The sequence below is a fragment of the Jaculus jaculus genome, chromosome 3, assembly GCF_020740685.1.
Source record: "Jaculus jaculus isolate mJacJac1 chromosome 3, mJacJac1.mat.Y.cur, whole genome shotgun sequence".
NCBI lineage: Eukaryota > Metazoa > Chordata > Mammalia > Rodentia > Dipodidae > Jaculus > Jaculus jaculus.
In genome coordinates this window covers 1,197,961-1,222,332 of record NC_059104.1, presented here as the reverse complement: position 1 = coordinate 1,222,332, position 24,372 = coordinate 1,197,961, and the positions used below count along the sequence as shown (strand labels likewise).

General features: G+C 50.0%; 1 protein-coding gene across 16 annotated transcripts in view; it reads left to right on the top strand.

Annotated features, from left to right (window-relative positions):
- Nucleotides 1-22,519, top strand: part of Mcf2l (MCF.2 cell line derived transforming sequence like) — a 169,879-nt gene extending 147,360 nt beyond the window's left edge. For 7 of the 16 annotated variants that reach the window (XM_045145132.1, XM_045145131.1, XM_012949860.2 and 4 more), the window contains 17 exons: nt 1,948-2,014; nt 4,427-4,542; nt 5,486-5,555; nt 6,605-6,697; nt 6,796-6,888; nt 7,498-7,623; nt 10,005-10,226; nt 10,465-10,557; nt 11,836-11,914; nt 12,055-12,121; nt 13,046-13,161; nt 13,442-13,534; nt 14,593-14,667; nt 17,967-18,088; nt 19,912-20,024; nt 20,494-20,597; nt 20,737-22,519. In XM_045145132.1, coding sequence (XP_045001067.1) covers nt 1,948-2,014; nt 4,427-4,542; nt 5,486-5,555; nt 6,605-6,697; nt 6,796-6,888; nt 7,498-7,623; nt 10,005-10,226; nt 10,465-10,557; nt 11,836-11,914; nt 12,055-12,121; nt 13,046-13,161; nt 13,442-13,534; nt 14,593-14,667; nt 17,967-18,088; nt 19,912-20,024; nt 20,494-20,597; nt 20,737-20,822 — 1,735 coding nt within the window. In that variant the 3' untranslated portion in view covers nt 20,823-22,519. Of the gene's footprint in view, nt 1-1,947; nt 2,015-4,426; nt 4,543-5,485; nt 5,556-6,604; nt 6,698-6,795; nt 6,889-7,497; nt 7,624-10,004; nt 10,227-10,464; nt 10,558-11,835; nt 11,915-12,054; nt 12,122-13,045; nt 13,162-13,441; nt 13,535-14,592; nt 14,668-17,966; nt 18,089-19,911; nt 20,025-20,493 lie in introns of all 16 variants that reach the window. The other 9 variants (XM_045145134.1, XM_045145138.1, XM_045145136.1 and 6 more) reach the window with 6 other exon arrangements.
- Nucleotides 22,520-24,372: the final 1,853 nt, after the last annotated feature.

Below are 24,372 nucleotides of genomic sequence, written 5' to 3'. Positions count from 1 at the left end.
CAGAGTGTGCCCACTGAGACCTGCTCATCTTTGCCCTCTAGCTGAGTCCCTTTACACCATGAAGTCCTCTTTGACCAGAATCCCTCCTGTCACAGAGTACTTCATGCTGTCTGTGAAGATTAGGGGATAGCCAGTGTACAGAGCTCTGCAGTGGTCTTGGAGGGCTGCCCAAATTCCCTTGGGGACAGCAGGGCTTGGGCAGCAGTGGCATACTTCATGTCCCTGGTGGACTAGCATCAGCATCTCGTGCCCTTCTGGTCCCCACAGCTCTGAGCACACAGATGCCCAGGAAACAGATATGGGAAATGTTTTGGAGGGAGGGGAGGTGCTGGCTGGCTGGAACCCTAAGTAAAGCCATCTCCAGCCACCGGCTGCTTGCCATAATCACCAAAAGGAAACACGTTCAAAGCACAAAGCCAGCATGTCCACTGCAGTAAGTGCTGGCCCCCAGGGCTGTAGTGTGCAGAGTGGCCAGTGGGGGTCAGCAGCAAAGCATTGGTATTTAAACAGTCACACACAACCCGTGCACTGTGGGGGGGCAGCCCAGTCTTGGTCACATCTCCTCAGGCTCTTCTGCTCCCCTGGGACCCCTGGGTCTGTGGATTCAGGGAGTATTGTGCGAACTGAGAAGCTGTTATCTTTCCTGACCTTTCTCACCATTGCCTGTCCAGGCTTGGCAATGTGAACTTGGGAGGTTAGAATATCAAAGAAAACAAAATGTCCAGGGGATATTTCAGTCAGGAGCTGGGGTTACAACATCAGGAGTGGAAAGAAACTGAAAGACAATTTTGCAGAGTAGCCAGCCTCACTGTCAACCCTGAGCTGCCCCCATGCTTCATATTTGTCCCAAACACATCTGCCACTAAATGCTGGGACCCAGTTCCTTGGATCATCTTAACCCCAAGGCTAAAAGTGAAAAAGAGGCTCTAAGAAGCACATGAACAAACAGGTATACATAGACCACTCCTTTCCATATGTGCCCAACAAGCTGAGCAGTGTCTCTTCAGGAAGCCATGGGAGAAAGAATCCTGCAAGCAGGGCTACAGAGATGGCTTAGGGGTTAAGGTCCTTGCCTGTGAAGCCCAGAAACATATGTTTGATTCCCCAGTGCCATGTAAGCCAGATGCACAAGGTGGCACATGCTTCTGGAGTTCATTTGCAGTGGCTAGAGGCCCTGATGTGCTCAGTCTCCCTCTTTATCTCAAATAAATAAAATATTTTTTAATTTAAATTAAAAAATTTTTTTTGTTTATTTGACAGAAAAAGGAGAGAGAGAGAGAATGGTAACACCAGGACCTCCAGACATTGTAAACAAACTCCAGATGCATGTGTCCCCTTGTGCATCTTGCTAACATGGGTCCTGGAGATTCAAACCTGGGTCCTTTGGTTTTGCAGGCAAATGCCTTAGCCGCTAAGCCCTAAAATATTTTTAAAAGAATTCTGCAAGTAGAATAACACAGCTAAGAGATAAACACAGGTCCTGTCGCTTCTGGCTTCTGATGAAAGCTGACAAGGAGGAGACAGAAAAGGGTAGGCAGTGGAGAAGCATCCAGGCAGAGCAGCATTCGGGGCCCTGACGTGAGGAGAGCCCCCTTGTGCACATCTACGTCACGGCTGAGAGGCAAGCCCCTTTGCTTCCTCGCACCAGGCTCATGTGCAGAGTCCAGACACTTGCTGCAGGCGGTCGATTGATCCGCCGGTATGCATGAGATGGGGCCTAAAAGGACAGGAGGCAGGTGGGGAACCACTCCCAGGCAGGCAGTAGAACATGTGGTGTATGAGGCTGGCTTTGAGAGGGGCCAAGGTGCAGCCAATCCTCAGACTCAACTACCCTCCACCCCCACCCTGGGCAAGTTCTTCAATATTCCACAATTTTTTTGTCCACACAAATAAGACTGGGGACCTTCCAGATCTGATGTGTCTTTGCTTTCCATGCCCCATCCACAGACATGTGATGAACGAGCTCCTGGACACCGAGCGGGCCTACGTAGATGAGCTGCTCTGCGTCTTGGAGGTGAGGCTGGGTGCGGGGGGGGGCTATGCTCACCATAATCCCGTGGCTTCATTTTAAAACTGGTACTCAGGGGCTAGAGAGATGACTTAGCGGTTAAGGCTTGCCTGCAAAGCCTAAGGACCCATGTCTCTCCAGATCCCATGTAAGCCAGATGCACAAAAGGTGAGGCAAGCACCAGGTCACACATGCCCACTACGTGGTGTAAGCGACTGGAGTTCGATTGCACTGGCTAAGGCCCTGGCACACCAGTTCTTTCTTTCTTTCTCTCTCTCTCTCTCTCTCTCTCTCTCTCTCTCTCTCTCTCTCTCTCTCTCTCCATATATATATATTTCTCCTGTCTCCCTCTCTAAAGTAAAATAAAGTTGTTACTCAGAACTGGACCTATATCCCCAGCCACTTAGAAACTTGAGACAGGAGGATTTCAAGTTGAAGATTTATAAAATGAATTAGTTGAATGCCAGCTGAGCAATTTAATGAGACCTTGTTTCAAAAGAAAAAGATAAAATAAGGCTGGTGTTACAGCCAGCTCCTTGTTGCTGGGACAAGTATCCAACCAGACACAGCTTATAAAAGGAGGGCTCTCATTGGAATGGGGTCGGGGAGGAAGGAAATGATGGTACCAACACATGATGTGTCCATACAAAGTTTCTATTTAATTAAAAAAAAAAAAAAGAAAGAAACAGGGGAACACCATCAATGGCAGAAGAGGCCGGCTCACTACCATAGATCAATAGCAGAGACAGACACCATCAAATTGCAGCACCACCAGCAAGCAGGAGCCAGAGCACAAACTTTCAGATCCTCCCCAAACCCATCTTAGGGCTGAACTCCAAGACCCAGCCCCAGTGACACACCCCCTTGGCAGGGATCTGCCTGCTGGTGACTTAAGTAGGAAGTTCAGTTTTAATAAAAACACTTGTATGTATGGGTCTATATATTCAAGCTATCACATTCAAACTATTGCAGCTGGGAATATAGCTCAGTAGTAGATGGCTTCTTAGCATGCGTGAGGTCTTGGTTCTGCACTGCAAATAATAATGTGTAAGTAATCAATAACAATAGATAATGAAGGTTTACACCCACAACAAAACATGTGAAATATTCATAGACTCCAAGCTGGAAATTGTCTAGATGTCCATCAGCAGGCCTAGAAGTGGGGAGGGAAGCCAACAAGAATAGATCTGCACAAGGTGGCAGAAACCTCAGCTGCAAGAGAGCTGTCTACACACACAGCGAAAGCCTAACCCCGACCACGGTGACAGCGCGTGGTTTCGGGGAGAAGAGCGGCCACAGTGCCATGTACAGAAAGTTCCTGCCGGGTGTAGTGTTGCACACCTGTAATCCCAGCATTCAACAGCTTGAGGCAGGAGGATTGTATGAGTTTGAGAGAAGCCTGGGCTGCATAGTGAGACTCTGCCTTAATGCCCACTCCTCCCACACACAAGAAGAGGGGGAGAAAGAGAAGAGGAGGAGAGAAAGTTCCAGAGCAAATCCAGTCTTCGGTGAGAGAACAAAGGAGGTGTCTTTGAGAAGGTGCCCCTGGGTGCAGAGTGCTCTGAATGGTGACCTGAGACTCAACAGCTGCTGTAGACACGCCAGTTCTCACAGATGCAACACGACCTCTTCCTTTTCTTTTTTTCTTCTTTTCGGGTTTTCTTTTCTTTTTTTTTTTGGCTTGGTTTTTCGAGGTAGGGTTTCACTCAAGCTTAGGCTGACCTGGAACTTACTATGTAATCTCAGGGTGGCCTCAAACTCATGGCAATCCTGCTACCTTTGCCTCCCAAGTGCTAGGATTAAAAGTGTGAGCCACCATGCCCAGCCTGCCCTTTTGTTTTCTATTTATTTGAAAGAGACAGAAAAGGAAGCAGGCAAAAAGAGAGTATGGTCTCACCAGGGTTCCTGCCACTATAAACAAACCTCAGATGCCCGCTCCACTTTGTGCATCTGGCTTTATGTGGGAACTGGGGAATAGAATCCGGGCCATCAGGCTTTCAGACTTTGCAAATAAATGCCTTTTAACTGCCTCACCATCTCTCCAACCCCGACCTCTGCCTTCTGATTACACCTAACTAAAAAGATCTGGAAGGAAGATGGGAGACTGCCTTACCCCCATGTTGCTGAGTGCTGTCTGTAGTCAATCCTCTTCATGGATTTTGCCCAGATGGCCACTGTAGGCAATTATGGTCAAGTCGTGCTGTGGTTTTTGTGGTATTGGAATAGAACCCAGGGGCATATGCATGCCAGGCAAGCACTTGCCACGAAAGGTCCAGCCTAGCCCAGGACTCGCTTTGAAGCACTGAGATGCTGTCTAACCATGTGGCTAACCATGCTGACACCCATGCTGTGTGGCCCTGAACCAGATGCTCTGCTGGTATCAGCTGCAGATGTGACTGCCCCTCTCCTTCCTCACAGGGCTATGCTGCAGAGATGGATAACCCCCTGATGGCACACCTCATCTCAACAGGCCTGCACAACAAGAAGGATATTCTGTTTGGAAACATGGAGGAAATCTATCACTTTCATAACAGGTCAGGGGGACCCTTCCTCTGTTTATAGATAAGCATTGTCTATGACCTCTCACTTCTGACATAGCTGCCTTCAAGGAGCAGGGCCCCGGGCTGTGTTTGGCTGGGCCAGGTCTCTCTATAGGGGGACTCACAGGAGTGTGCGTGGTAGTTCCCAGGACATGTTCTCTAACTGCTCTGTGGCTCTTTGCCCTGCTGGCCTGCGCCCAGTGTGGCTGATAGAGGAGCACAGCCGGAAGGAGGATGGCACTGGAGGCAGCCCTGTCCTGTGTGTCTTCCTCTTTGTCCCCCACGCCAGATTGTGTCATTGGTAGTTGATGCCCCCACAGACCACAGCCCTTTTCTAGTCTTCAAGACATATGAAGTGCAGCCAGCTGGCATCAATCCTCCTGCAGCTGCTCCTCTCTGAGCTTGTAGAACATGCCCCTTGTGGAAGCTTGTAGAACATCCCCAAGGCTGTCTCAGTGTAGCCCCTAGAAGCTGTCACACTGGCGTTCAGAATGGACACCAGGCAGCTTTCTCCTCTAGAGATGGTCCCTGGGTTCAGGGACAAGTAGCATTTAGATGGGAAACTCGTCCCTGGAGCTTATGTCCTACTGCCTATGGGACCGTGGCACATTCAAAAACCCACTGGTTCCTGGCCAGTGGGTAGGGCCTGCAGAGCCCCTAAGCTTTCCATCCTTGTTCTGTCCTTCGTCCCACCTCTACCCACAGAAAAACAACTCCAACTTCTGTGCAAGCAATAAGGCTAGACACAGAAGGAGACAACCTGAGCTGTGCCCTGGGGAGCAAGGGGCATGGGCCTCAGGACCCCAGGCCAGGTAGGGAATTGTAGCTATTCAGTCACAGGAGTGCCCAGAGTCAAGTGACAATCTCTAGAAACTGGTGTCCACATATGAAGGTGTCATCTGATCCTACTGGCCTCACTAGCTCACTTTCCATCTAGGATATTCCTTCGGGAGTTGGAGAGCTGCATAGACTGCCCAGAGCTGGTGGGGAGGTGCTTTTTGGAGAGGGTACGTATCTCTACCTATGTGCCTCACCCTGGGTGCATATCTCTAATTATGTATGGAACCCTGAGGGTATATCTTTAACCATGTATGTGGTGCCCTGTGTGCATGTCTTTAACCTGGTACAAAACCCTGACTGCCTGCCCAAAGTTGCTCACCTCTGACACCTTCAGATTTCATTATAGTTTTTACCCCAGCCAGCAAAATTAGAGACCATAGTGTCTCCAGGGTTTCAGGATGACACCACCCTTTTGAGAAAGGCAAAAAAGAATAGTGTTTGGGGACTGGAGAGCTGGCTTAGCAGTTAAGGCTCTTACCTGAGAAGTCTAAGGACCAAGGTTCAATTCCCCAGTACTCATGTAAGCTAAGGTGAGCCAGCCTAGGTAGTATTCAGGGCACTATGAGGATTGCCCATACCCTAGAGCCTTTGTGCCCACAAACCATTGAGGTTGCCCCCCAAAGTTATCTATGCCACCAAATCATTTGTGCCAAAGCCATCTGTGCTCCAAACAAAACTATCTCTTCCTCAAAATGCATGTTCCCCCCAACTGTACCCCAAAACCATCTGTACCCTAAAGCTATCTGTACCCCAAAACTGTCTTTTTCCAATATCCTTCTATATTTTACAGTCACATGCATCATTGCAACTTTGTGCCCTTCAGCCATCTGTACCCCCCAGAGAACTCTGTTTTAGAGCCATCTGTACCTGAAAGCCATATGTGTCCCCAGAGATACCCAGGGGCACTTCTGTTTCACACAGGGCTCAGATGTGTTTTTACAAAGTGACTTAAAATTTGCAAAACTGCCTGAGAAGACCCTGGAATTTTGTACACAAGCACACATACTGCACTATATACCACTTTTGAGAAAGGGCTGTGGTAGACCCCATCACCACCAGCCAGGACTCTGCATGGTGGGAAGGGCTGGGGGACTCCTGTGCTAATAAGCAGCAGGCCTGGCGGAGGGGTTGGCCCTACCTAGCCCTCAGCTCTGAACTCAGGAGCACCTTGGAGTTACTGAGAAATGTCTATGACGCACCCATCCTCCCGCTCTAGATGGAGGAGTTTCAGATCTATGAGAAGTACTGTCAGAACAAGCCGAGGTCTGAGAGTCTGTGGAGACAATGCTCCGACTGCCCCTTCTTCCAGGTGCGTGTCAGGACCCACCCCCATACACACACACTAGCCTTTCCTTCCCCACGGCCTCTGAGCCACAGCCTTGCCTCACTGGCTGTTTGATGTTCCAGGAGTGCCAGAAGAAGCTGGACCACAAGCTGAGCCTCGACTCCTACCTGCTGAAACCCGTGCAGAGAATAACCAAGTACCAGCTGCTGCTCAAGGTGGGCCTCGCAGGTCCCCTGTGGGCTGGATGTCCACAGCCAGGCCTCTTCCCACCAAGCCCTGAACCCACGCCCAGGGGAAACTCTCTGAGCCACTTGCCTTCCACCTTGCTGTGGTCTCAGCTCACTCACCTGTCTGGGTGGGCCTACTGTGAGCTACTACCTGGAACACAGAGGTGAATAGCTATACCAGGATTGTAACAGGCCCGTGGATCCCCTTCACAGCAAGGCTGAGTCCTGTTTGTTCTACAGACTCCTGCACGGTGGGAGAGATTCCATCTCCAAGTCTGCCCAGGGCAGCAGAGGGTTTGCAACACCATGTTCTTAGCCAGAACCACAGCAGCCAAGAGGGAGGCAAGTGTGGTGGGTGTGAGCCTGTCTAGTCAGGCAGTTCCTGATCTGCAGGGTCAGCTCTGCTTCAGGGAATGTGACCAGGTAACAGCCCTGAAGAGCTGCAGGAGCCTGTAAGCTGGAGTGAGAGCTTCCCCAGGGACCCGTCTTCAGGGTCGGCATTTGTGAGAGAGGGGAGAGCAGGGCAGCTTCCGAGGGAGTGGTGGGAAGGTTTCGATGTTTAACTGTCTCCTCTTTGTCCCCTCCCCAACCCCTTAGGAGATGTTGAAATACAGCAAGAACTGTGAGGGTGCTGAGGACCTGCAGGAGGCACTGAGCTCAATCCTGGGCATCCTCAAGGCAGTGAATGACTCCATGCATCTCATTGCCATCACCGGCTATGATGTAAGGGCCCACAGTTGGCATCCCAGCCCTGTAGATGCACTGTCCTTTGTCCCTTATGAGTCCTGATGGGGTCTAATGAGCAGCCTGGCAGGGCAGTCACATCAACACCTCCTAGCTCCCTGAGCCTGAATATAAAATGTGACTCCGAGCCAGGGGAAGACCCAGGTTCTGAGTCAGGAGGTTGAGGAAGCAGTTACCCAGGGCTCGCCAAGTGTAGAGCAGCCCTGGACTGCTCCCCTGGGAGGGCGTAGCCTCTCCAGTGGGAGTGTGCTCTGCCCTCCTGCCTGCCCCTCATGACCAGGCACCTCTGAACAGCAGATGGAACCTTCTGTGATGGAAGCAGAAGTTGGGTGACTGATGACAAGTAGCCCTTAAGGATATATTTCTAATTTCTCCCTGATAGGTCCACCTCAGGTTAATACAGGAGGTTTTTGCCTCTGCATATCCACTCAGCACTCCGTCTTGGGCTTTCTTTTGTCTTTTTTCAGATTAATAGACTTTTTCTTTTAGCAGTTTTACATTTATAAAAAATTGAGTGTGTCCTATTGCTGGAAAAGCTGAGATAATAGGATCCCTAGGCCAGTCTAGTCTAATTGGCAGTTGGCAAGCTCCAGGCCAATGAGACTGCATCTCATAGCAAGTGCACAGTGAACCTAAGGCACCGCACTGGAGGTTGTTCTCTGGCTTCCACACACACCTGCTCATATGTGCTGGGCACCCATACATACATGCACGTGTGCACTTAAGAAGTTGAATCTGGGCCTGGAGTGACAGCTTGGGGGTTAAGGCACTTGCCTGTGAAGCCTAAGGACTTAGGATCGATTCTCCAGTACCCAAATAAGCCAGATGCACAAGGTGGCACATGCTTCTGAAGTTTATTTGCAATGACTGGAGGCCCTGGTGTGCCCATTCATATTCTCTCTCTCTCTCCCCCTCTTTATATATGCTAAAAAATGAATAAAATATTAATAAAAATAAATTTAAAGAAATTGGAACTAGCCAAGCATGGTGGTACATGCTTTTTTTAAAAAAATTATTTATTTATTTATTTGAGAGCGACAGACACAGAGAGAAAGACAAATAGAGGGAGAGAGAGAGAATGGGCACGCCAGGGCTTCCAGCCTCTGCAAACGAACTCCAGACGCGTGCGCCCCCTTGTGCATCTGGCTAACGTGGGACCTGGGGAACCGAGCCTCGAACCGGGGTTCTTAGGCTTCACAGGCAAGCGCTTAACCACTAAGCCATCTCTCCAGCCCTGGTACATGCTTTTAATCCCAGCACTTGGGAGGCAGAGGTAGGATGATTGCTGTGAATTTGAGGCCACCCTGAGAATACATAGTGATTTTTAGGCCAGCTTGAACTAGAGCGAAACCCTCCCTCAAAAAAGGGGGGCTGGGCCGGGCGTGGTGGCGCACACCTTTAATCCCAGCACTTGGGAGGCAGAGGTAGGAGGATTGCCGTAAATTCGAGGCCAGCCTGAGACTACATAGTGAATTCCAGGTCAGCCTGAGCTAGAGTGAGACCCTACCTCAAAAATCGAAAAATTTTAAAAAAAGGTGGGGGGGTGCTGGAGAGATTGCTCAGTGGTTAAAGCACTTACTTGCAAAGCCTAACAACCCAGGTTTGATTCGCCAGAATCCACATAAAGCCAGATACATAAGCATGCATCTGGAGTTCATTTGCAGCAGCTGGAGGCCCTGACATACCCATTCTCTCTCTTTCTCTCTCCTTGCAAATAAATACATTTAAAAATATTTATTAAAAATTTAAAAACCAAAAAAGAGTTGAATCTGAAGCTCAGATCCTCTGCCCCTCCTATTATTAACCTCTTTGTTGGTGTGACACACATTACAACTGATGGACCAGTGGGGACATGTCATTAACTGTTCATAAAATATTTGTAAGCACATAAGGGCTCTGGGTCCTGTCCCTTCTCCACCATGATAATGTCACACAGATGCCCTCCCTGCCCTAAGCATCTTCCTGCTGTGCTTCCTCCCACACACCCCTGCAGCCATGGATCCTCTGCCGCCTCCTTGGCTTTGCCTCCTTTTTGTTTATTTTTATTTTTTTATTTGAGAGCCACAGTCAGAGAGAGATAGAATGTGCGCACAGGTCTTCCAGCCACTATAAACAAACTCCAGATGTATGTGCCACCTCGTGCATCTGGCTTACGTGGGTCCTGGAGAATTGAGCCCCAAACCCAGGTCCTTAGGCTTCACAGGCAAGCACTTAACGACTAAGCCATCCTCCAGCCCCAGCTTTGACTCTTTCGGAATGTGCTGTGTGAGAAGCCCCACAGCATGAAGTCTTTCTGTTGTGCACTGGGGTCCTCACCTCCCCCAAGCTCATGTGCCTGACAGGCCCCACATGCATTTCAGGGGAACCTCGGTGACCTGGGGAAGCTGCTAATGCAAGGCTCCTTCAGTGTGTGGACAGACCACAAGAAGGGCCACACCAAGGTGAAGGAACTGGCCAGGTTCAAGCCCATGCAGCGGCACCTGTTCCTGCACGAGAAGGCCGTGCTCTTCTGCAAGAAGAGGGAGGAGAATGGGGAGGGCTATGAGAAGGCCCCTTCCTACAGCTACAAGCAGTCCTTGAATGTGAGTGACCCATCCAGTAACCCAAGGGAGGGACATCAGTGGCCACTTCATGTTTAAAGTCCATGCTGAAGGTCACTAGACACCCAGCTCCTATTGGTGGGCATGGGAGTCAGGGTTCCCTCTATTCTTAGCTTCATCCCAAAATACTCCATCACTTCCTCTGTACCTCAGTGTCAGCCTTGAACAAGGTGGGTGGCTTGCTTGAATGTGCTGAGACTGTCTGTTTTTGCACTTGCAGATGACAGCTGTTGGCATCACAGAAAATGTGAAGGGTGATGCCAAGAAGTTTGAGATCTGGTACAATGCAAGAGAGGAGGTATACATCATCCAGGTAGGTCCACTCACCTTTCCTGCAGGTCAGGAATCAAGGGCACCCTCAGGCCTGTTCAAGTGGCCAGCAAGAGACTTCTAGTGGGAACTCTGTCTGGAGTTTTCATGAGTTCATCACCCAAAGCCAGGAGCCTCCTTAGCCTGGCTATGCCAGGATGGAATGGGGAGCAAATGCAGATAGGGCACTAGGAGGGCACTGGCTCTGGCTCCCTCGACAGCACAGGAGAGCTTTGCCCACACTGTCTGGATCCCTGATGGGGCATGTGTACCCCATACCTACTTACCCTCGTGCCCATGAGCAGGCCTGTGACACTCAGGATGACATCCCCTCTGTGTGTCCCTAGAAAGACCCTAACTGCTCTTTGAAGGACCAAGATGCATACTGCTGTGCCTTCCAGTTGCCCTTAGAATTCTCACGTGTAGGATGACTTGCCAGCAGGACCCAGTGGCACCGTAGCCCCAGCGTGCCTTCCAGTCCTGGTCCCAGTCCCGCAAGCCCCGCAGAGCTGACACAGGACGAGGCCCTGCTCTGGCCCCAGGCAGCAGTGCAGGGGGCTTCCAGGCCCAGCTCTGTCAGGGCCCACGACTTACCTGGTACCAACACTCAGCCAGGACCTCAGCACTCCACAGAAGCAGAATGGCAGGCCTGGCCACAGCCACCTGTGGATTTCAGACTCATTTTTGCCCTTATCATCCACAACAATGTCCACTTCCAGAGAGACCTGTTCTCCATCATGGCCTACCACATGCACAGTCAGCCCAGAAAGCCAGCATCAAAAGAAGCAGTGACCTCCCAGCTGTTCTGCAGCTGCCCTTGCCCTGTCCTGGGCACCCACATGGACGTTCCCAGCCAATCCATGCTGGGGGTTGAAGATTCCACAGCAAAGGGATATCCCCACCCCCCACCCACCCACCCTCACACACAGGAATCTGATAATTCCAGGGTCACCCTTAAGAGTGTCAAGGTTAGGGCTGGCGGGATGGTTTAGTGGTTAAGGCATTTGCCTGCAAAGCCAAAGGGCCCAGGTTCGATTCCCCAGGACCCATGTTAGCCAGATGCACAAGGGGACTCACGCATCTGGAGTTCATCTGCAGGGGCTGGAGGCCCTGCCCGTTCCCTCTCTCTCTCACACACACACACACTCTGTCTCTCTCTGTCTCTCTCCTTCTCTGTCAAATAAATAATAAAATATTTTGAAAATTGAGTGTCAAGGTTAAACACCAGTGTGTGTTTCCTTGAAGGACTGAGTAGTGACGCCTGCCTTTCTTTGGGAAACAGGCACCAACTCCTGAGATTAAAGCAGCGTGGGTGAGCGAGATTCGGAAGGTGCTGACCAGCCAGCTGCAGGCCTGCCGGGGTGAGGCTGCCTTTGGCTCTTGTTTCTCTGAAACCCAAAGCATGTGTGTTCACTGTGTTAACTGTACAAGGGACCTTAGCCTGGGAGAACAGTAGTGCTCAGCACCCACTGGTAAATGTCACATGTTGCTTTCCCTGCAGAAGCCAGCCAGCACAGAGTCCTGGAGCAGTCTCATAGTCTGCCCCTGCCCACACCATCCACCACCAGGTGAGCACAGCCTGAAAGTCAGGGTGTGTAGGGGCTAGGGAGGTGGCTCAGTAGGTAAAGTGTTTGCTTTACAAACATGAGGACCTAAGTTTGAGCCCCAGAACCCACAATTTAAAATAACTGGGCATGATAGCATGCATCTATGATCCCAGCACTTGAGTAGCTGCAGCCAGAGGATACGCCTAAGCTTTAGAATGAGTGAGTTTGAGACCAACCTGGGCTACAGAATGAGACTGTCTTCTAAAAAAACAAAGAGCAAAAAAGAAAAAACAGGGCATCTGAACACATTGTAGTGTTTACCCCAGTCACTGGGATTAGTCTCCAGCGTCATCCGGGAATTCTGCACAGGTGGTTTATCCAAGGGTGTCAGCCAAAGACACTGTCTCTGGCCCTTCTCCCAGCAAGCAGCAGTCTCCTGCCTCACCACTTTCCATTTGTGCATCATTTTTCATCTTAGTTGGCACGTGCCCAAGCATGTGACATTGTTCACCAGCACTGCCTGGGGGTTGGCGCCTGCCATGGGCAGTGGGCACTAAAGGAGCAAACTAGACTCAAGGCCCAGTTCCAGCACGGTGTGCATTCCAGCACGGCCTACATGGCCTCTTCATTGGAGTTTTATTCCTTTGTTGTTTTATTCATCCACTCATTTTTTCACTTTCCTTTTCTTATGTGACCTTTGCGTATTCATGGGATGGGAGGAAGCCTAAATGAAAAGCTATGGAGCTACTTCCAGCAGAGAAGGCAGGGTTCTTGTTAGGTTCTGCACAGCTGGAAAAGGCAGTGATCCAAGCTAGGACACTGCTGTGGGGTATCTGGAGGACAGGCTAGGTGCTGAAATGTCCCAACGCCTGTAGCCACTGAAGAATTTAAAAATAAAACTAACCCATAATGTGCTGTTTCTTTATTGGTACCTGATGCCTTCAGTCCCTCCAAAGGGAGCACAAGAAATGCCAAGAAACTGGAAGAAAGAAAGACAGACCCCCTGAGCCTGGAAGGATATGTGGGCTCATCATTGCCCAAGGCTCCCGAGAAGGGCAAAGGTAGGTGTCCTCCATGTGGCCCATGTGGGTGCTCCCTGAAGTGTCAGTTAGCTAGTGTGTGAGAGCTCAGGGTCCCTCCAGCATGTCAGACCTCATGGTCCCTCTAGCACACTGGACCTCACAGTTGCCATGTGTCCCTATCCACCAAGGAGCACACACCCTTGGGGCAGCCTCAGACTCTCCACCAGCCCTCAGCAGGGAGCCATGTCCAATGCCCTCTGCATTCCATCCTCCTCTCTCCCAGACATGGTCTCTGCATTCTGTCTCTCCTCCCTCCTAGACGACGTGGTCCCTAGCTCTACCTCCGAAAGCTCTGCGCTTTCCAGAAAGCGCTTCACGCTGCAGGGCTTGGCTAACCTCAAAGGTCAGAAAGGTAAAGAGGCAGCACCTGACACTGCCTCCCACGCCATCCTCACATGGTGGTCTCTGATGCATGGTGTGGTGGCCACATGTGTGGGCGGCTCAGGAGGACCCCCCACCCCTCATCCCATGTGCAACCCACACAAGTGCATTTCCACCCCATCGTTCCTGTGGACTGATGCTGTGTTGATATAGATGCCTGATGTTATCTTTTAGGGGTGCCTTTTTTTGGTATTTCAAGGTAGTGTCTCACTCTAGCCCAGGCTCACTTGGAATTCACTATGTACTCTCAGGGTGGCCTCAAACTCATGGCAATCCTCCTACCTCTGCCTCCCGAGTGCTGGGATTAAAGGTGTGCACAACCACGCCCAGCCTAGGGGTGCCTTTTGAAAAAAGAGAAGGCCACTTTTGCAAATGTAAACTGCTCCAAACGAGCTCTCAGCCACCTTTCTGGCCAGACTCCTGCTTCCCTCCTCCTCTGCTTCACCTGACATTTTCTTGTCAGTTCTGCAGACCTTCACCTTCCTTGCTGCCATGACTCCTGACAGGGTACCGTGTGCCATGGCCAGGTGTCTTGTAGGGTGTCTGCCAGAGAGTGGTGGTAGAAATGCCATTCTACTAATAGCCAGATCAGCTTTGTCACCTGGGAGTGCTCCTTGGTGATTGAGTCTGGGGATGACCCTGGATCTATACAGGGCTCCCTCCCAACACTCCAGTCTCTCCCAAGTAGCAGGCATAGGTCCAGAGAATTAGGGGGCTTTCAGCAGTTTATAAAACACTTTTAAGTTGGCCTCAAACTTCAAAGAAACAAAGACTTGCTCTGGTCCTGTTTCCTTCCTACTGCAGACCTACTGAGACTGAGTCATAGGGGCCGCGCCCCTAAGAGGATGACTGACGGCCAAGGCCACCGTCCATCACTTCATCTCCTCCCATTCTCCAGGCCCCTCTTCTCCCCTGCAAGACCCCTCAGCCATTTCATTGCACAAACATTTCACTTGCCTCCTCTGCTCACTTGGTAGTTCCTTAGCTCTCTCTCTATTGTTGTATTTTTGCTTCTTCCTCTTCCTGCAGCCTCTCCGACCAGTCCTGACAAAAAAGCTAAGCGGCATGAAGTAAAGAGCGACCCGACTCCCTTTGGTTTGCGAGGTAGCACCGCAGCCCCTGAACACCAGCCAGGCGTGTTGCCATCTGTGGCTGAGCAGGGAACCTAGGGTGGAAACGAGTAGGTCAGATGAGCCAGGAGTAGTCACTGGTGGCTCATAGCTTAATGCCTGGTGACCGATGCTGGGGGATGCCACACTTCCCACCAGCTTCTAGCTGGTATTGCCCAGAGCTAGCAGGAGAGCCTACTACCCCTTTATAGGCCCAGGCACAGCTTACCATCGCTACCACCTGGCCAGCAGTTGCACTGTTAGACCGTGCAGTGCTGTGGAAGGCTGCAGGCACCCTGTTCATAGGTCCAGGGTACCAGTACCCTCCCCTGCATCACCAGCTGGCCCATCCATTGTGGATGGAAACAAGCTACAGGATCAGGTCCTTATAGTAAATCACAGGTGGCTGGGGTTGGGCTCCATGCTGGAACTTGGGCCCCCGTTTCTTGCTGCCTGGGAAACCCCACGGCCTTCTGTGTGCCCTAAGGAGATCAGGCTTCTAGAGAGGATTTCATGTTTTAGATTTTTCAAAGCTTTCCAGATAGTTGAAAAGGTTCCTAGGGGAACCCTGACAACACTTGCAGGTTCATTCTGCCCCCAACAATGCTCCAGGTCCCAAGCACCAACCACAGTCCCCTTTCTGCTATTGGGCCTGGATCTAGAGGCCAGCAGCCATCTGGCATTCTCACAAGGGTGGATGCCCAACTCACTACTGCCAAGGCCCCAGGCGTGTGGGGAAAGTCACCCCCCAGCTTTTTGTCTCCTGCAGTGGTCTGCTTTTGATCCTTAAGCACATCTACTTATGACCCAGCCCTGGCTGTGGGAGAGAGAAGTGGGCCTGGCAGACTCTGGGGCTGTAGCTGAGTACTGCTCCCACTTTCTTCTAGCCAGCTTCCCTCCCCTTGACTGCCAGTAAAGACAACACAGTCTCATGGGTTGCGTGGTCACAAGGGGCCACGTTAGGGCCCATCTCCTCCCTCATCCCTGTTGTTAAAGTGCAGATGCCGCCAGTCCACCTGGGACTGAGGCTTCCTGAAAGGCATTAGCCCAGCAGGTGTCTTGCTGCATCAGTGATATCAAAAGTGACTGAACAGGCCAGGCAGGGTGGTGCATGCCTTTAATTCCAGCACTCAGGAGGCAGAGGTAGGAGGATTGCCATGAGTTCAAGGCCATGCTGAGACTACATAGTGAATTCTGGGTCAGCCTGAGCTAGAGTGAAACCCTACCTCAAAAAAAAAGGAAGAAATAAAAAATGACTAAAGAGATTCCAGAAAATAGTAGTGACATATGAACCAGTCACCTAGGCTAATATTCTCACAGAGTCCCTAAACATCCCCAAAAGAGTGATGCCACCTCGTTTGAGATTGTTGCATTCTAAATTCCTTTTTTTTTTTTTTTTTTTTGACCTTTTAGGGTAGGGTCTCACTCTAGCTCAAGCTGACATGGAATTCACTATGTAGTCTCAGGGTGGCCTTGAACTCACGACGATCCTCCTGCCTCTGCCTCCTGAGTGCTGGGATTAAAAGCATTTGCCACCATACCCGGCTTCCAAATTCTTTTATGTCCTTGTCCCATGTCTGAGGCCTGGACACCACCTGACCAGCATCCTGGACTTCCCCTGCATGCTTTCCAATGCAAGACACCACTCAAACTTTTAAAAGAGTGTCCAGTGGCTCCAAACAGCAGCATGGCCAGCACCACTCTAGGTCTACAGAGCTCTGCCAGTGCCAAGGGGTGAGCTGCCCGAGAGCTCCCCTCACAAAAAGGACTCTAAGATGGAGGCTTACGTATAAAGTCTGTGGCTGAAAGTTCAGCCTTCTCCTCTGATGGAAGGGGCCACACGGCAGTCTTCATCTTCCTGTTCTCACTGTCCTCAGACTTTGATTCCATTTAGCCACCGGCCCCTGTCTGAGTTTCATAGCAGCGGAGTGGCTGGAGGGGAGGAGGCCATCTGAGTCAGGCAGCCTGGATCCTCTGGCCCTTCCTCGGAGCAATAAGGGTAGACAGTTGTAGCTGGAGACCCCCAGAACCAGTTCTTTCATGGGCACAAGCCTGGTACAATGCTAGGCAGGACCAAGTGCACAGCTACTCCCAGCCCCACAGCCCTGCTTCAGGAAAGTAGAACTCAGAGGAGCTCCAGCTACCTCTGCCCTGGTGGGGTGGAGGCCAAGCCTGCACGGGCTAGCCCAGGCCCCGTTCCGTTTTCCCAGAAAGATAGGAGCCAGCTTCCCACTATTCCTTAACAGAAGCTTTTCATTGCCAGCCTTAAGCATGCCCAGTCACGGGAGCTAGCTGCAGAGACAGCAGGTCCCTTTGCAGTCCCTACTTAATAGGGCTGTTCTGTAATTCCTTCTCAACCAGGCACCTTCTTACAGAGGAAGAAGCATGCATGCAGCCTCATCAAGTGAAGCATGGCTCCCATGTGCCAGGCTTAGATCCGATGAGCAGGCTGCCTGTTTTCCTGATGTGCTTGTTTTCAGTTGACTTGTGACCTGGTGCCATGCAGTGACTGTGGAAGAGATTTCTACCCTGTTACTCTCCCATAGGGATTTACATGAAATCGCCATCTCCATCGTCCCCAAATAGGAAATCCTGCTGTTACCCTTTGGGGCACATGGCAAGAGAAACAGTAGCAGAAGAGTAGTGTTGAGTCCCCATTAGCTGACCCAGTAGTTCTGCCAGATGGCTCAGCTGGAGCTCCAGCTTTGCTGGGGTTCCCACTGGTAGTTGGCATCTTCCTAGTTGCTTGCCTGCCTCGTGAGAACCACAACTGTGTGTTGTTCATAGATTAGGAATTTACTTGATCATTTTTGCAAGAAATGGTTTTCTTGGACCACAGAGTAAGTAAGGTGTTAACTGTCATAGTGTTAACTGAGGATGTCTTTCCTTCATGATATGCTGTAGGATGCATACCAGGCAGGTAGAACATGGTAGACCTGAGGCCTGAAGAGGGTGCACATGTCCAAAGTGAGTCTGGAGTCCATCTTTCTCCTCAGAGTGGAAAGCTGGTGGAAGTAAACACTGTCATACTCTCTTCCTGTAAGCACAGTTGGAGTGGAATGAGTCAGGCATTTAGAAGAGTTAGGCATAGAGGGAGCCAGTAGGGAGCCAGAGCAGATGGCACCAGTGGAGACAGAGGTCTGTCACTTACAACATGGTTCATGAACCTGGGAAGATGACAGACCAGGCTTGGGGGTCCCATTCCAGGAGGTCTGTGGAACCCAGCTGCAACCCACTCAGGAATGGTAGCTGGGCCGTAGGTGTAGCCCTCACAGGATCCTGTTTCTCCCTTAGGCTGGAGCAAAACATCCCACTCGTTGGAGGCTCCTGAGGAGGACGGAGGCTGGTCCAGTGCCGAGGAGCTCATCAATTCATCTGATGCTGAGGAAGAGAGTGGAGTGGGCCCCAAGAAGCTGGTAATTTGGGCCTCTTTCTGGGGTGGTTCATGGTGGACATTTCTGTTCCATGGGATTCTTGAAGACCCTCTCAGCCTAAGTCCTCCATTGCAGCCCAAGTTTCTCATCCAGAGACACATAGTGCTCATGGGTCACTGCCCAGTGCCCAGGATCATGTGACCTTGTGCACTCACCTACCTCTGCTCAAGCCCAGGCACGGTACATTTTACTCCTACTTCTCCTCCTCCTTCTTAAAAAAGAATATTATTTATTTGTTTGTTTCTTTGAGAAAGAATGAATGGGTGGGCATGCCAGGGCCTCCAGCCACTGCAAACAAACTCCAGAAGCATGCACCACCTTGTGCATCTGACTTACATGCGTCCTTAAACTTTCACAGGCAAGACCTTAACTGCTAAGCCATCTCTCCAACCCTCCTTCTTCTTTTGGTACATCCTTATTGTTAAAATGCATTGATTTAGAGTGTGAATATGAGCATGTCTGGGCCTCCTGCCATTGCAAACAAATTCAAGATGCATGTGGTACTTTGTGCATCTGGCTTTAGGTGGGTCCTGGGGAATCAAACCTGGGTCATCTGACTTTGCCAACAAGTGTCTTTAACACTGTACCATCTTTCCAGCCCCCTAGTATGCCCTTCTTAAAGGGACAGTTCATACCCCTGATTATCTCCAAATCAGCAGAACATTCTAACCAAGCTTTGCTAACCCTATACCCACAGTAGTTTAAATTTTTTTTTAATTTTTTTTTTTTTATTTGAGAGCGACAGACACAGAGAGAAAGACAGATAGAGGGAGAGAGAGAGAATGGGCGCGCCAGGGTTTCCAGCCTCTGCAAATGAACTCCAGACGCGTGCGCCCCCTTGTGCATCTGGCTAACGTGGGACCTGGGGAACTGAGCCTCGAACCGGGGTCCTTAGGCTTCACAGGCAAGCCATCTCTCCAGCCCCCCACAGTAGTTTAGAGACTAGCAAGGAGGTTGGTGTAGCCAGCCTGTGAAGTCATGTAGTGCTGAGGATACACTGGTACATCTGTTTTGTTTTGTTTTTCTTGACATGGTCATGATATGAGATAGAACATCCTCCTAAGATTCAGGGCCTTTTAAGTTTAAGCCAGAAATTTCACTAGAATCTCCACGAGTGGCAGAGCACTTCTCCCCTTTTCTGACTCTTGGCAGCCCACTACTGACTTTTGTTAGTTCATTATTTATATTTTTTTATTATTTTATTTTTGAGAGAGAATGGGTGTGCCAGGGCCTTTCAGATACTGTGAATGAACCCCAAATGTGTGTGCCCCCTTGTACGCATGTGCAATATTGCACACTTGCATCACTGTGCATCTGGCTATGTGGGACCTGGAGGTTTGAACATACATTCTTAGGCTTCTCAGACAAGCGCCTTAACCGCTAAGCCATGCTCCAGCCCTAATGGCTTATATTTTTAATTGTGTAAAAAAATGCAGATGACATGTAACTTCCCATCTTGCATGCCAATCAGCAGCATGTAGCCCTTGTGCAGTATTGTGCAGCCATCTTCACCATTCACCTCCACAGCTTTCCACCTTCCCAGACTGAAACATGGTCCCCTGAAGCACTGACTCCCCAGTACCCCACTCTGCTTTCTAGTTCTGCGTTTCTGATACTCTAGGGAATGGACTTACACAGTGTGTGTCCTTGCGTGGGGGGATCCTGCTCTTGTATGGACGCTCCCACTGGCCTTTGGCTGCTGCTACAAGGAGATGGAGCCTAAGCATATGGTTGGCCAGATCGTGGCAAGAGGCAGCAAGCGCTAATGAGTTGGTACCTCTGTTTTATCCCTTTATCCCCTGAAGGTTCCTGGTAAATTCACAGTCATGGTGGACGATGAAAAAGGGGGCCTTGACACCCTTGCCATGAAGAGTGGGGACGTGGTAGAGGTGGTAGAGGAAGGCGCCGAGGGCCTCTGGTAAGATGGCAGCACATGTTATACCTCAGACACCCCTGTGTGCTCACCTGACGTGCCTCTGTGTGTTCCCACCTCACACTTCCCAGTGGGCTTCCCCTCAGACATACTCTTGAGTTTTGCACCTCAGACACACTTCTGAATGCTCTCATCTCAGATAGGCCCAGCATGCTTCCGCCTCAGGTGCACCCTGTGTGTGCCACCTCAGACACGCACCTCGGCATCCTACTTCAGACAGATTCCTGCATTCGCCCACCTCAGACACATCCTTGTATGCTGACTCCCGACACCCAACAGGCTCGTGCCTCAGACCTGCCCCTGTGTGCTGCCCTTCAGAGCTCCCCTATGCTTTTATATTTCACACTCCCAATAATCTCCCACCTCAGACACGCCCTTGGTGCGCTCTCATACCTTACACACGCTCCCGCCTCAGACCGGGAGCATGCAGTGCAGCTACTGACTCCCCTTTCAGGTATGTTCGTGACCTGACCAGCAGCAAGGAGGGTTGGGTGCCGGCCAGCAGCCTGTCCACCCTCCTGGGTAAATCCAGCTCAGCCCAGTGTCTAAGCAGCTCAGGTAAGACCCATTGTGCACGCCAGCTGTGCCCTGAGCCTGCCGATGTCCTCTGCCCAGAACCTGTTTGAAAGCAGAGGGGTTTCTAGGTGTGCAGAGGAAAGAGCCAGAGCCGAAGCGTGTCTCCACTGGTTTCCCGCAGAGTCAAGCCCGGGGTCAGCCGTGCTGAGCAACTCCTCCAGCTGCAGCGAGGGCTGCCCCACTTCCTTCTCCGACCTCCAGGGGTAGCAGCCAGGCCTCCATGGGCGGACACTTGAGGCCACCGTGCAGTAGACCAGCATGCAAATCTCTAAGTTTTCTTTTGCTTGGGCTTGCTTAGTTCGGGAGGGGATGGTGCTCCAAGATCCCTGGAAACAGGAGGACCCTAACAATCCACGGGCTTCAGCGGACACTGGGGCCTTGGCACCAGGACCTGCTGCACGCGCAGAAGTCAAGAGACAACACTCCAGCAAAACTTCTGTGGGAAATCCAGAGCAGCCGAGGAGGGGCTGGGGGTGAGCGGACCCTTGGGAGGAAAGTGCGGGACAGCTCTTCCTCGTACATAAGCAGCCGCCACTGAGGGGCCTTGCCACTGTGTCCTGACCTCTCTGGTTTGGTGCTTTCTGTGGAAATGCCGTCCTAAAGAAACCACTTCTAACAGGAATGAACTTAGCTACCAACAGACTAAGGAGGGGATTGGGGGGACTCTTGTCTTTTATATAAGTTTTTGATTTTTTTTTTTACAAAACAAAAAACAGGGATTAACCCCATGGCCATTTTTTGTGGTACTCTGGCCTCAAATCTTTACCAAGAATCACTGTGTTTACATGAAATGACAATTTGATACTGTATTTGATATAAACTATTTTTTGTTACTGGGGTTTACATCAAAGCACGTTGTTTATACCAGTACATGATTTCTGGGGCGTGTTCGCTGAAACCTGGCTCTCCCATGAGCACACTTGCCACAGGTGAATAAACACCTGGTAAGTCATATGGTTTCTCCACAACCAAAAGCAGCTGGAAATCACGGAGATTCCTGCATCTATATAGGTTTCATTTTCACAAGAAAATGTGAACTATGATTTAGAAAGATTAACCTTCTTTTCTACAGTAAAAAGGGAACTCTCCTTTTTTTAAAAAAGAGCTTCATTAAATTAGGATATTTTTATTATTTTTAAGGAAAATGTAAAGATTCATGCTGTCAGCCATCCTTCACCAACACAGGCGTGCGAGAGCAGGACCCCGTTTCCCTCCCCCAGTGCCACCTGCCCCCTGCCAGCAGCAGGAGAGCCTGCATCAGCACTCAGGGGGCTACTCCATGGCACATGGGCAATGAATACTCCTGTTTTTCCTTTTGTTGTATGTGTTTCAAAAATGAATTCTGTTCTTTTGACTCTTTCTGTGCCTACTATGGGCAGATATTTTTGTATGTGTGTGTATATATATGTTCAATTGTGTACATACGGTCCGAATGTACAGGATGTATTTATGGTCTCATGCTGCTGAACATCTGTCACTTTATGGTCCCTCCCTGTCTCCTCACCCTCCTGCCATGGGAGGCCACCGAGGCTCATTCCCCACTGTAGATCCCAGGTTAAGCACCCCACCCCCACTCCCATGCTACGGTGTGCAGAGCCATCACCGGCTGTACCTCCAGAGAATGATAATAAAAGAGAAAACATGCAAAGACTGGGTAGCTTCTCTTCCGGTGTACACATTACACGTGGAGCTTAGTCTACGTAATGTGTTGCTCAGACACCTGATTCCTTCCATTTCAGCATGGGATTTCCCACTCTGTTTCGTGATCTCATCTCATAAAAGCACTTTAAAATATCACATTTCACTCACTCTTGCTTTTTGTTTCTAGCACTGATGTAAATGAAAATTTAAAACCAGAGCTCTTTATTGTATGGATGAAGTTTGAATAAAGGTCAGCAAATCTTGCTGTCTGACGTCTCAGTAAAGTGCTGGGTTCCCAGAACTGTGGGACTTGGTGATGGTCATGAATGCCCATTACTGCATGTTTGAGAAATGAGACAGGAGGTAGTGGGACCTGGAGGAGGATCAGCACCAAGCATCTTTATTCTGTCCAACAGTGACCATTATAAAGTAGTAATGGATTATACGTGTCAAAAATGTGAAGGTGGTGGGCTGGAGAGATGGCTTAGCAGTTAAGGCGCTTGCCTGCCAAACCTAAGGGACTCATATTCAACTCTCCAGGTCCCATGTGAACCAGGTGCACCAGGTGACACAAGCACGCAAGGTTGCACATGCACACTAGGTGGCAAACATATCTGAAGTTCAATTACAGTGCCTGGAGGCCCTGGCACACCAATTCTCTCCCTCCCTTCGTCTCTCTCACATAAAAAAAAAAGGAGCCAGGCATGGTGGCACATACCTTTCAATCCCAGAACTTAGGAGGCAGAGGTAGGAAAACCACAGTGAGTTTGAGGCCACCCTGAGACTACATAGTTAATTCCAGGTTAGCCTGGGCCAGAGTGAAACCCTACCTCCAAAGAAGGAGAAGAAGAAGGAGGAGGAGGAAGAAGAAGAAGGCCAGTCTGTTGAACTTGCCTCAAAAAACTGCAAAGGTGGGGCTGGAGAGATGGCTTAATAGTTAAAGAATTTGCCTGAAAAGCCTAAGGACCCAAATTTGATTCCCCAGGACCCATCTAAGCCAGCTGCACAAGGTGGCACATGCATCTGATGTAAATTTGCATTGGCTAGAGGCCCTGGCATGCCCATTCTCTCTCTCTCTCTCTCTAATAATATGAAGGTGGAGCCTGGGGAGATTGCTCAGTGGTTAAAGGTGCTTGCTTGAAAAGCCTGAGCCCAAGTTCGATTTCCCAGCCACCCACATAAAGCTGGACAAGCATTTAATTGCCTAAGCAAGAGACCCTGGCACACCCATACACACACACACACACACACACAAATGTTTTTAAATATGAAGGTGAACAGAGACATGTGGAAGAACCTTTGCAAAATGATAAGAACACACTCCACAGCTTCTGAGGAAAAGATCGAGAATGAAAGATGCTTACTAATCCTGAGAAAGGAGAAAGGGAAAGTGCAGTGAATAGAAAACACAAAAATGTCATGAAGAACCAATCCAAACATCTGATTGAGAGAGTGATTAGTGTGCTAATTGATGTGCTAAGGAGCACCAATTTGGTATTAAGTGCCCCAAACTAGACAGGCAAATAGTGGCTAATGGAAATCCTGAACAAAAATTTAGCTGGGGATGGTGGCATCCAGCACTCAGGAGGCACAGGTAGGAGGATCACTGTGAATTCAAGGCCAGCCTGAGACTACATAGTGAATTCCAGATTAGTCTGGGCTAGAGCAAAACCCTACCTCAAAAAGAAAATAGTAATTGAAGATGTAAGAAACCAAAACCAAAAACTTGGCCTAAACAAATGCTAATCAAAGAACACTGGCATAGCAATACTGATAATACACAAAATGAAATTTAGGGGCTGGAGAGATGGCTTAGTGGTTAAGGCACTTGCCTGTGAAGCCCAAGGACCCATGTTCAGCTCTCCAGATCCCACATAATCCAGATGCACAAAGGTGAGGCAAGCGCAAGGTCATACATGCTCACTAGGTGGCACAAGCATCTGGAGTTCAATTGCAGTGGCTGAGACCCTAGTATGCCAATTCTCTCTCTCTCTCTCTCAAAAAATGAAAATAACAAATGAAATTTAGGAGCAGTTAGAGTATAAGAAACTTGGTGACAATTACATACTTGCAAGAAACCAATAATAAGGCTCAAAATAACAAGAGCAAGCTTTGG